The sequence below is a fragment of the Myxine glutinosa genome, chromosome 9, assembly GCF_964187855.1.
Source record: "Myxine glutinosa chromosome 9, kmMyxGlut1.1, whole genome shotgun sequence".
Taxonomy (NCBI): Eukaryota; Metazoa; Chordata; class Myxini; order Myxiniformes; family Myxinidae; genus Myxine; species Myxine glutinosa.
In genome coordinates this window covers 130,484,978-130,497,526 of record NC_136269.1, presented here as the reverse complement: position 1 = coordinate 130,497,526, position 12,549 = coordinate 130,484,978, and the positions used below count along the sequence as shown (strand labels likewise).

At 43.2% G+C, this 12,549-nt stretch overlaps 2 protein-coding genes across 4 annotated transcripts in view; both read left to right on the top strand.

The window, feature by feature from the left end:
- The window catches only part of LOC137434921 (F-box only protein 11), a 56,620-nt gene extending 44,923 nt beyond the window's left edge, over window positions 1-11,697 (top strand). For all 3 annotated transcript variants that reach the window (XM_078784933.1, XM_078784934.1, XM_078784935.1), the window contains exons 17-23: window positions 3,791-3,867; window positions 3,961-4,104; window positions 4,570-4,680; window positions 4,782-4,889; window positions 7,742-7,850; window positions 9,174-9,272; window positions 10,386-11,697. In XM_078784933.1, the coding sequence (XP_078641059.1) occupies window positions 3,791-3,867; window positions 3,961-4,104; window positions 4,570-4,680; window positions 4,782-4,889; window positions 7,742-7,850; window positions 9,174-9,272; window positions 10,386-10,515 (778 nt within the window). In that variant the 3' untranslated portion in view covers window positions 10,516-11,697. The remainder of the gene's footprint in view (window positions 1-3,790; window positions 3,868-3,960; window positions 4,105-4,569; window positions 4,681-4,781; window positions 4,890-7,741; window positions 7,851-9,173; window positions 9,273-10,385) is intronic.
- TDP1 (tyrosyl-DNA phosphodiesterase 1) overlaps window positions 10,457-12,549 on the top strand; it is a 46,576-nt gene continuing 44,483 nt past the window's right edge. Inside the window, exon 1 of the mRNA XM_068128155.2 lies at window positions 10,457-10,589. The gene's annotated coding sequence lies outside the window, so the exon portion shown is untranslated. The remainder of the gene's footprint in view (window positions 10,590-12,549) is intronic.

Sequence of the window (12,549 nt, the reverse complement as noted above, 5' to 3'; positions counted from 1 at the left end):
CAAGCATGTTCCTCCCCCATCCCCCCCACCACCCCACCCCTACACCCCATTACTGCATCCCCACTGTGTTACGAAGACAACCTATTCCCTTTATAATAAGGAAATAACTCGCTGTGCAAACAGAGCAATCTATTTCATTCATCTACACGTGTTTTAATGATATGTTCCAGAAGTCTGGATTAGGAATATCCATGACGATTTCGACTTTGGCTCTTTATTTATTTATTTATTTATTTCGTCTTCTGCCCCCATCTCGTTACTTTTTTTCTTGTGTTCAAGAAAATGGAGGCTTTATGCTTCAGCAGGTCTATAAGAAACAGGATTCCTAATTATCTCAATTTCTACAACTTACTCCAAACTCCATTTCTTATTATTTCAAAATATAACACAGAGGTCAAGTGAAGGCTCATTGAAGATTTGAACAACATAGGGTTCATGGGCCTATTTGTTTTGGCATTGCATTGTGGGTAATGTATTGTCTGGTTGAAGCAGGCAGCAATATGCTGCTTTGCAGATAGACAAAATCAACAGGGATTTCTTGTCATGTAATTTGCAAAAGTCGGCCCAGCTCAGACGTGAGGCCCAAGATATAGAACAGAGCCTTGGTCTTGGGGCTCCACTCTCCAGTGCATCTCTCTGGGTCTTGACCCCTGGCATCTTGAGACTTTATTTTTCAACATGTCACTCGATTATCTCGGAACCGTTCCGATACTTCACATTGAGTGTCTCTTCCGACTCGCTGCAAGAGGAAGTTTGATCCGTTCTATAAGCTCCCTATTTTCTTGATGCCGGTCAATTCTTAAGACCCAGTCACACCGAGATCATAAACGTGTCAAAGGTCAATTGACACTGTGCGCAAATTGACTTTTGTACGTTGACTTATTTACTTGTTTCTATAAAGTGTAAGTCTGCATCTTTCTTCCCATAATAACAGGCCAATGATACGTATCATAATCGCTTTTGAATCTTACAGATCGGGGTCATTCAATACAAAATAGGGACCAACAGTACATCTTGTTTGGCTGTCCCTTACCTACACTACCGGTCAAAAATTTTAGAACACCTCAATTTTTCCAGTTTTTATTGAAATTTACGCAGTTTAATGTCCAGTGAATAACCTGAAATGGTACAAAGGTAAGCAGTAAACTGCTCCAGGTAAAAAAAAAAAGGGGAAATAATGTAAATTGCACAGTTATATTGTAAAAAAAAAAAGCCCGTCTTCAGGGTACAAGAAATGGGTTAACAACTTACAGCTGTTCTGCAGCAATGTAAGTAAATTAAGCCTTGAAAGTTGATGCAAACAATTCCGACAGGTGTCCCAACCTCTGCTGATTACTTGATTACAAACCCCCTGTCTGTATAAAAGAAGTATTGGAACAGACTGTTATTACACCCTCTGAAGCATTATTTGGACAGTATTGCACTGCAGGTAGTATATTGGAAACTGGAGGAAACTCTGACAGGAAGAGTTCTGGCAGACTCAAAGCCACAACAGAATCAGAAGACAAGTTTCTGAGAGTCAACAGCTTGCGTGACAGGCGGCTCACAGGACAACAGCTTCAAGCACAGCTTAACACTGGTCGAAGTAAGCAAGTTTCAGTTTCAACTGTGAAGAGAAGACTTCGAGCTGCAGGTTTGACAGTTCGAGTGGCAGTAAGAAAGCCATTGCTAAGATGGCAAAATAAGAAAAAGAGGCTTGCCTGGGCCATGAAGCACCGCCAGTCGACGACTGCAGACTGGAAGAAGGTCTTATGGACCGATGAATCAAAATTTGAAATCTTTGGTTCATCACATAGGGTTTTTGTACGCCGTCGAGTAGGCAAAAGGATGGTTCCTCAGTGTGTGGCACCAACTGTCAAACATGGAGGAGGAAGCGTGATGGTCTGGGGCTCTTTTGCTGGATCCAGAGTCGGCGACTTGCACAGAGTGACTGGCACCCTGAACCAAAATGGCTACCACAGCATTTTGCGGCGCCATGCAATACCCTCTGGTATATGCCTAGTTGGTATGGGGTTCATCCTACAGCAAGATAATGACCCTAAACACACCTCCAGGCGATGTCAAAACTACCTTCGAGGAAAAGAACAAGACGATAGGCTTCAAATCATGGAATGGCCAGCACAGTCTCCAGACTTATACCCCATTGAGCTGGTTTGGGATGAACTGGACAGAAGGGTTAAAGCAAAGCAACCTACAAGTGCAACACATTTGTGGGAACTTCTGCAACAGTGTTGGGAAGAACTTCCCGAACAATATTTGATTTCCATTGTAGAAAGAATGAATGCCACAAGTGTGTTCGGCGGTTATATCTGCAAAAGGCTACTTTGCTGAGTCAAAAATGTAAATTAAATTTTGTTAAACAAAATGATTCTATGATTTCTTTATTATCTCCAATTGTTTAATTGTTCTTTGTTTAATTTCAGAGTACATTGAGACATTAAACTGCATAAATTTCAATAAAAACTGCAAAAATGGAGGTGTTCTAAAACTTTTGACCGGTAGTGCATGTCCCACAATTCAAAACCTACACGTGATGTCACAGACATGCTGCTCTTTATTTTGAAATGCCAGTTAAATCTTATCATTGCGAGACCTGATGTGAATCTTTATTCCTCCGCGACAAAGTTTCTGGAGACATTATGTTTTTGGGTTCTCCATCCATCCGTCCATCCTTCCATCCGTGATCGTTTTTCGTTACTGCAACAACAACAACAACATGCATTTTAAAGGCCATTTTCCCTACTAGAGCGGGGGTTAGCCTTGCGGTCCCCATGACAATCTTCTCCATTTTGCCCTATTTTCTGCATCTCTTCTTGTTAACCCCCTTGCCCGCATTTCTTCTTCCACCATCTTTGGCCAAGTCTTTCTCGGTCTTCCCCGTCCTCTACTTCCTTCTACATTCATTTCCATCACTCTTCTCAACCAGTCACTTTCATCCTTCCTCAACACATGACCAAACCATCTCAACCCGTTTCTCTTCACAGCATCCATCACTTCCCATCATCTTTCGCAATTCATCATTTGTCTTCCTCTCTCTCAACGATACTCCGCACATCCACCGAACCATTCGCATTTCCACCCTTTCCAGCCTTCGTTGCTGCTCTACGTTCATTACCCATGTCTCGCTCCCATAAATCATAACACTTCTCACATATGCAGCATACACCTTTCCCTTCAGCTTCAACGACACTCCCCTCCTCATCAGCACGCCACACAGTTCCCGAAACTTCTTCCATCTACATCTCACTCAAGCAACCGTTGCCGAGTCTGATCCACCTTCACCATTCAGCATGTCTCCGAGGTAGCAAAATGCGATACTTACTTTTTACGATACGATACTTTTTCGTTACTGCGATAACTTAAAAACAGCTGAAGAGATCTATGTCAAACCTGGTACAAGTATGCATTATGATGTAAAGATAAACTGATTAGATTGTGTGGTCAGGAGGTCAAAGGTCAGGTGTCATGTTAGGTAAAAATTTGACACTTGAGAACAGCTGGAGATTGAAGTCAAACTTGGTGCAAATATGTATAAACCTCCATCAGTGCGTCCATCCATGATAGATTATTTGTTTATAAAAGGTCAAGTGTCAGAGGTCACTTAAAAGTCAATGGCATTTGGACTAAACTAAATACATGTACCATGATACATATGTTCAGATTAGATACTGAGGTCAAATGGTCTTGAGGTTTTATGTCAACGTTGGAAAAGTATTAATGTGACCGGAGGCATATCAGTCGACGTCGCAACGTCGAATTATGTCTAGTTATATTATTTTTCCATCTCCAGGACAGGAAGCAATCCTAAAATCAAAAGGAATAAGATCTGGGGAGGCCAGAACGGCGGGATATTGGTGTATAACGCAGGTAATTATCCACGACTCGAGTACACTTGCGTACACCTGGGGGTTTTTTTTATGGGGTGTTATTTTTGATTCCTGCCTCTTTTTTTCTCTTCAGGTTTGGGTATTGTTGAAGACAATGAAATATTTGACAATGCAATGGCTGGAGTCTGGATCAAAACCGACAGCAATCCTACGTTGCGTCGAAACAAGATTCATGACGGGCGAGATGGCGGGATTTGTATCTTTAATGGAGGGAGAGGTGATGGTTGTGTCTCTCTCTGTCTCTCTGTCTGTCTGTCTGTCTGTCTCTGTCCGTCTCTGTCCGTCACGCTATCTCCTGCTAAACCGTTGGCCAGAAATTCAGCAAACTCACTAGTTATGATCACCACATGGCACGAAGGTGCAAGAGCAGTGTCATTTTTGGCCCTGCCCCCAGGGGTGGCGACTTTGGGTCACGTGTCAAAACCAGGAAGCATCTTAAACTCTATATTTGATATTGGGTCATTCCTTATGGAACGTTTTGCCATCTTTCAACCTTCCTTTAGGTGGGAAGCGTGGGTATTTGCGAGGAAGCGCCATCGACTTCGCCATAATTGATTTTATGACGAAGAAAGTAAAATATAATCACGAGTTGAAATTTTTGGTTTGTTTCCGAGAGTACCAATGGTGGAGTGTTTGCCCCTATTCGTTGATTTGTTGAAGTCATTTTGAATTTTTGTTTCAGGAAACCTCGAAGAAAACGACATCTTCCGAAACGCTCAGGCTGGAGTTCTTATCAGTACGAATAGCCACCCGATGCTTCACAAAAATCGCATCTTCGACGGCTTTGCAGCAGGTGAGGCCTCACCTGGGTGGGGCAAGGAGCTCGGTGCTGTGTTGTGCATCGCACGATCCCAGTGTGTAAGCACACTTTTTTTTTATTGTGCTGTTCCACAGGGATTGAGATTACCAACCATGCGACAGCAACACTGGAATCCAATCAAATCTTCAACAACAAGTTTGGTGGACTTTTTCTGGCATCTGGTGTTATTGTGAACATGAAAGGTAAATTCTAGTGCGGTTTTTGGATGCCCTTGGACACTGCATACCACAGTACTTTAGATGGGTCTTGCGTACAATTAATCAAGCTCATGTATGTAAATCGAGAGGACGAAGGGAGTTAAACCTGATATTCCCCTGATAGTGGTTCAACTCCTTGCATATCAGGACCTTCCTTCATACCGTGTGCCTACCCATGTCTCCCTTGCCAGAGCTACAGGTCCATTTCCCCCCCCCCCACCCCCCCCCACATTATAACCACCTATTCTAACCCTCTTCTCCACTTGTGGCAATTTCAAGTGTCACCATGCCAATTAGCTGAGAGTTGCTACCTCTTCAACCAGGTGCAGCATTGTAGAAAAGGACTTGCACGACTCCATCGGCCTGACTCGATCTGTGAATGTTCCATCCCGGATTTCTGCCAATGGCACAGCCTTCCTTCTTCTGTCAATAATCCCCTTTCCTTCTAACATCTGCTGTTCCCGCCACTGCTCCACTTAGTTTATTTGATCATGTTGTTGTGAGAGTAAACATCTCTGGTTCTTCTCAGAGAGCCTCCTCAGCACCACAGAGTCTGGCAGTTTACTCAGGCCAACACAGGAAATGCAAGCTGCCCTCTGAATTTGGGATTGGTGTTTCATCTCCGCTGCCCCTGATATTTATTTTATTTGTGCAAAAGGTCAAGGCTCATGGAAGAGCGAGAACACGGAACGGATCAGGATGCAGCAGAACAAAAAGTACGGTAGAGAGAGAGGGGACACAAACAGCAGGGTTGAAGGACAAAATAGAAGGAGACTAGAACAAATGAGGGGTAGTGGAGGATACATGGAGTGGAAAAGATGGACACAGAAGCAAATTCTTAGGGACGACGTGGGCTTTGGGGTGGAGGGAGGTTAACGGGTGTCGAAAAGATCATGGTTTTGGATTGGGGATGATCTGAGATGGTCGTGAACAGCTGCCTTGAAGACCTGGAGGGAATAATGAGAATGAATAGAATGTGGAAGTTGGTGCCACGTGTGGGGAAAAAGAGGAACAGATTAGTGGAGGTGAGTAGTGATTCTGGAGACTTCTTCCACAAAATGTTAATGCCACCTGGGACTTCTTCCACCAAAGTCTGTTCTCTCTCATGCACATGTTTATCCTATGACGTCTGAACTATCCTACCCATCCTCTGATGCCTGTACACTGAATCTTGTGGTACGGCAGATAACGCCTTCAAACAACTTGCCTTCTCTTCATGAAAGGCCTATCAGGCCGAAGTCAATCTGAGGTTATTCCACAAAGCTTATGACGAGTGTGTGTTCACTGTAAGGATTTCCTGAAAACATAATCTGGCCAACCTCATGGCTAAACTCCTGAACCTGTCTCCTTCCTCAGTCCTGGTGTTACCTTGTCAAATCCGTCTCTGGTTTGCGCCCCCCCCCCCCCCCTCCATTCTTCCCCTTACCTCTAATTGCAGCACAGTCAACTCTGCTTGTGAGAGGGCTGACTGTCTCAACTTTGTTTACTTCCAAATCTTACATACCCAACTTGACACTCCATGTACCTACCCTACCATCTTGTACCTACCAGCTGCTGGGTGCTGTTTTTCTCATCAGGAGGTTCCTGACAATCAACTCAGACTCTGCCTGGACGACATCAGCACCCACGTCATAAAAACTTGCTCTGCCACTCTTACACATCCTCTTTCAATTTACCAAACCTATGTGACCAGTGTTTTGGGCCTAGTCCTGTTTTTCATCTTCATCAACAATCTGATTCTTTGAAAAAGCCCTCCTTGTCTTTTCGCTGATTACTTCACCCTCTGCCGTATTATCCCTCATCCTTTAGATAGGCAGGCAACGGCCTCTTCCCTCTTTACAGACCTTGATAGACTAATGAGCTGGTCCTACACTCGGAATATCAATCTCACACACTCACCCTTTCTTTCCAAAAGGACAGTCTGGCAAACCCTTATCAAAGCTCTTGAAGATCATACCCTTAAACCTTTCGGCCTCACAATCAGTCATGATGGACAGTTATGAAAATCCAAACATCCAGGCTCACTGTTCACCTTCCTCATTTATCCTGCCTGTGGAACCAACTTCCTCAGCGTTTTCTCCAGGGCTTAAATATGGCTGTTCACTTCAGTATCCTCCTCCTATGGTCACCTCTGCCATCCACACTCATCTTTTCTACCCCCATTAATCCTCCCAAAGCCTACCTTTTTCTTTCCAGGTTAGTGTTTTCTCTCCTTGCCCTCCACCCACCTTCCTGCTTATTTGTCCCATTGCTGTTTCATTTCTGGTTTCCCCTTCCTGTTCTTTCAGCCCTTTCTTTTTGTGCTTGAGCTTGTATGCAGCTTGTTCACCTCATCCCCTCCCCTTGCTCTCTCATTCTTTCTCCAAGTGTCCCTATACCCTGCTTTTGGTGTTTCCCTACTTTCCATTTTTATTCAGCAGTTTTGGTCTGGTCTTGTATGTCTTCTAGCTTCTTGTGTAAAATGGTTGTACTAGTGGGGACACCCACCCTCTGGGTGTGAGTACCCTTCTTGGCCCACCTACTGTGGGCAATGTGCTGCATCACATTCTTGGAAACGCACTTTACAATTTTTGTCATTGTTGAAAGAAATTTTATTGATCGCAACGTATACTCCATATCGTAAGATAAAGGAAGATGATTTGTAATACTGGCCACCACCAAAGGTGGCGCTATTTCCACCACATGTCAATTTTGGAGTTTTGCTGATGTCCACATTTGCTCCATTGTAATAAGATTTTACTTTCCCAGACTCAAACTGGAATTTTAATTTTATTCTCTAATTTCATACCTTACTTTTGTACAGTTTACAAGCATCTGAATCGCTTTGCTCCTTTCAGACAATAAGTTTTCCAGCAACCAGGATGCCATTGAGAAGGCTGTGAGCAGGGGGCAGTGTTTGTACAAAATATCGAGCTATACCAGCTACCCGATGCACGACTTCTACAGGTATGCTCACACACCTACGCTCGCGTTTAGTCATCGCTGATTCAATTTATCTTCTGGAATTGTACAATTTGTTTTCTCCTTCCAATCGAATGGAATATAGCCTGGTGTTGGCTTAGCGGTTCGGGTGCCGGCTTGGGATCCTAGGATCCTGGGTTCGAATCCTGATCGATCGCTGAATTAACGCCAGGGGGGTTGACTCAGCCTGTCATCCTTCCGAGGTCGGCAAATTGAGTACCAGCTTGCTGGGATGAATGATCACGGTGTGTACCCCGATTTAGAATAGGTACACCGTATCCCTGCGCATCGTAAGAGCGTGACCAAGGGTTGGCGTCAGGAAGGGCATCCGGCCATAAAAACATTGCCTCAAACAGCGAACCATGATTGTCATGGGGCCCGCAAGGCTAACCCCCGCTCTAGCGGGGAAAATGGCCTTAAAACGATCATTCATATTCATTCATTCATTCTTCCAATCAAATGGAAGGAGAAAAATTTCAAATGATCAAATCAATAAAAAAAAAAAAAAATTTCAAATGAATGGAGAAGGAAGTAGAGGATGGGGAAGACCGAGAAAGACTTGGCTAAAGGCGGTGGAAGAAGAAATGCGGGCAAGGGGGTTGACAAGGGGAGACGCAGAAAATAGGGCAAAATGGAGAAGATTGTCATGGGGCCCGCAAGGCTAACCCCCGCTCTAGCAGGGAAAATGGCCTTAAAATGCATGTTGTTGTTGTTCTTCAAATCGCACTGTCATATCTGGTATTTGTATGCCATGTCTGCACAATCTATCTACGAAAGTGTTTTGCACAGTAAAAACCTTCTTTGCAGGTTCTAAGGCTCATGGGGGAGTTGTTACATGCAGACAAACTTTAGACAACAGTGGATTTGACTTCAGACAAATACAGCCAATCACCATGGGTGAAGTGATCCAGCTTCCCAGATCGCTCTTGCGACGTTGCTTTTCTCTCTGTCTGTCTCTACAGTCTCTCTGCATTCAGTCAACGACGCAATTAGGGAATAATCTTCAATACCACCCCTACTGGAAATTACCCGAGAGGGTGGCAATTCACGGGGTTTACTCATATTCTATGTTCTATATACTGAGCGGCAAGCAAGTAAGCAGCACGTACCGTTTCTAAAGTCTTTCGTTTGACCCTGTCGGGGTCCGTTTTGAACAACCGACCCCCCTCCCCCCCCCTCCCACACTCAGCGGATGCTCGACTCACAAAGCAACCAAGTCGGTGTGAAGTGTTCTTAAAGATTAAGTTCACAGCTCTTGTGGATTTGATCTGATCTGCTACGTTTAACTTTACCTTTGGCTTCTGACAGGTGTCACACATGTAACACGACGGAGAGGAATGCCATCTGCACCAACTGCATCAAGAAGTGTCATCACGAGCACGAAGTAGAGTTCATTAGGCATGACAGGTATGTCAATCTTTGGAAATTTTCCTTTGTTTGGACTGAATTTACTTTTTCCTTCACAATATGCCCTCTTGTTGCGAAAGCATATTAAGCTGGGATTCTATTGCAAATTTGTCCTGCTGGTTGCATCACCGTTGAGACGTTGGTGTGCTGTTGCTGCAGTGCCCGGCACATTAGGGGAGGCATTTCTCCAGGATGCTGGCAGACAAGTAGCTTACCCTTTTCAAAGGGCACTGTGAGATATTTTACATCCCCCGCGTTTAACGCTCTGCAGCTGCTATTTTCTCTGAATGTGCCATGTTGAACTCTTGCCCTTACGGCTTGGTTCACGCTGCGAGATGCCCTGATTTGATGATTGAGAGGCTCTCGGTTCAATTGCATGTTTGAATGTAGAGTACTGAGCCGGCGTGGTGATTTCATTTTATTCGTGTATGTGTTACTCTGAATTGAAGCGTGTTTTTGTAGTACCTTTGGTATCAGTGAATTGAGGACTCCCACGTGTTATTAAATCAGCTGATGGTACTTCTGAAACATGTTTGGATAATTAATTCTTGAGTCTTGTCAATCATTCAAGGCAAAATTAATTAATTCCCCAACAGGGGTCACAGTATAGCACATCGTGATGTTGACGTTGCGGTGTTTCTGTGGGTTGGAGAGCGGTTTTTCATCATCTTTTTCCCCCAACCGCAAAACTGTGTCCTCTTGGTTTTGCTATGAGGTAATAGACGTGACCGCTTTAACAGGTGGACGTGGGGGATATTTTTGACCCATACCGGCCTGCGATGCAGTTGTTTAAGACATCACTATTCGTTACAATATATACGGTGTTTTTTTTGTTTTTTTTAATCGCTGGTATTGTGGTGTTGATGTCGTGTAGGCCTGATAGACCAAATGGCCTTCTCCTGCGTCTAGATTTATTTTTAATGATTCAAAATATCTGGGCTTTGAACATGCAGGTGATGGCAGGTGTAACCTGAAAGAACTGTGCTTAATTTCACCATTTTGTTGAGTTGTTGGTTTTGTTCCTGCTCGTTGGTGTGTCGCCAGATTGCACAAAGAAGGTCCCGAAGTTATATTGTGCTTGAACATCGCTCGCTTCCCTCTCGCCGTGCGCAGGTTTTTCTGTGACTGCGGAGCAGGGACGCTTTCGAATCCTTGCACCTTGTCCGGAGAGCCCACCCACGACACCGACACGCTCTACGACTCCGCACCGCCGATCGAGTCCAGCACCCTGCAGCACAATTAGACGAGCGATCCCCGGTGCGCTCGATTCGGCATGGCGCATGCGCCGTTATGCCTTTGAACACTGACGAACCCACGGCAAGTTTAGGCGGGATCCTCTCCTTGTTCTGTTTTAATGGCATCCATCCTGGTGAACATGATATTTTTACAAATTTATAAGCAGTACAATTTCAAACACATAACTAATATGACTTTCGTTCCACGTCACGTTGTAGAAATCCTTCCAGTAAGCTGTGAATGCGACACCTAGTCTGACGACCTATAATTTGATCGGCCCCTTCTTTCTGCTCACATTATGACTTCCACTACATTCCTCACATGATTGGACGGTTTAGATATCCCAAGTTGTTCGTTTTTATATTTTATTTTTTTACTTGTATTTGTTGCACTTCGAATGTGCCTGAAGGTACAGTTTGATAATTGCTCGCAATTAGTCCGTTGTAATGTGTAGAGACGCAATTGGGCCAATCACAAAAATTGGAATAAACTTTTGTTAAATGTAGTGTTAAGGACAAGTGCCTGAGGAACGTTCCAATGCACAAAACGTTTGCTTTAGAAGTAGCATAGTATGCATTGAGCCACTTGTCAGGGTTACGAAAGGTCAATTTACTTAAAAAATTGTCTCGGTACTTTCTTCTTTTGTTGTGTTAAGCCTCGGCCTGTTTGTTCCCATCTGAGCACTTGCCTGACTTAGAAACCCCATGTGCTGTATTGATTTGCCTGCTGTCCAATAATGTCTTCTTAAATAAGGGGTGTGTTTTACCACACATTCAGGGGGAGAAAAATGAGAATTTTAGGGGGAAAAGAAAGAAAGAAAGAAAGGAAGGATGGATAATATAAAATATGAGGGAAGGTATCACAAAATCCAAGATTCTTTGATTGGTCAATGCCCAACCTGCAGGTTCCATTTATTGATGAAATCGAGGGCAAGCAATACACGAAGAGCATGGCACTGCACACAGCAAAGCAAAAGGTGACAGGCTCTTCTTCTTCACTTTCAGGATATGTTTTGTATCCTACTGATAGGCCAGATGTGGTTCTGGACCTGAACCAAACACGAATTGGCTTGTTCTCGTCACCTACCCAACTCATCCACCTAGTTTTGTCATAACTTGTCCACAACACTTTTAAATATCGTGCTATATATCATTTTTGACCCCATCTCTCATTGGTGAAGAATCACTTTAAAAAAAAAAAAAATTATCGTATCCGGATCGTCACCAAAATCGAATCAATTCGTCCTCATCACATACCCAACCTGTCCACGTTTCATTTGAATCAATCCACAACGTTTTGAGATATCATGCTACATATTGTTTTTGGCCCTATCTCACAATGGTGAAGAATCATAAAATTCTCAGATCTGGATCTTCACCAAAATCTAATCATTTCGTCCTTGTCAAACACCCAACCTGCCCACCAAATGTCGTCCGAATCCACCAAAAAGTTTACTAAATCACAAACAAGTATAGATACATTCAAAGTACACTGCCCCCATGCCAAATAATTAAATATCCTCCGGCGCGGCATTGCACGGCACGGCAATACCGCTGTGCAACTCATAGAGACTAGACTGTATTGGGAGGGAGAGGTGCACAATATTTGATTGATTAATTACATAATTAAAATGAGAATTTAATCAATTGGCTAATAGCATAACTAAACCACTCGTGCTTCATCCGAAGATGTAACTTTCAGAAATTTAATTAAATAAGTCCATAATTAAAAATTTAAATATTTAATTTATTAATCAATAAATAATTAATCGATTAATTGATTAATCAAGAAATCAAAAATACCCTTTACAGATAAATCACTTGGTCATTGTCATGTCCAAATATCAGCTTCCTAGCTCAAAAGGTGCCTGAGATAATGGCCGGATGAGAAAGAATATAAAGAAATGATTAATAATTAAAATAAATAAATAATAATCGTTAAAAAAATTATATAATCAATCAATTGCCTAATAGAACACATAAACCACCACCATTTCATCCGAATTTGTAACTTAAAAAAAATATATATTTAGTCATTAATC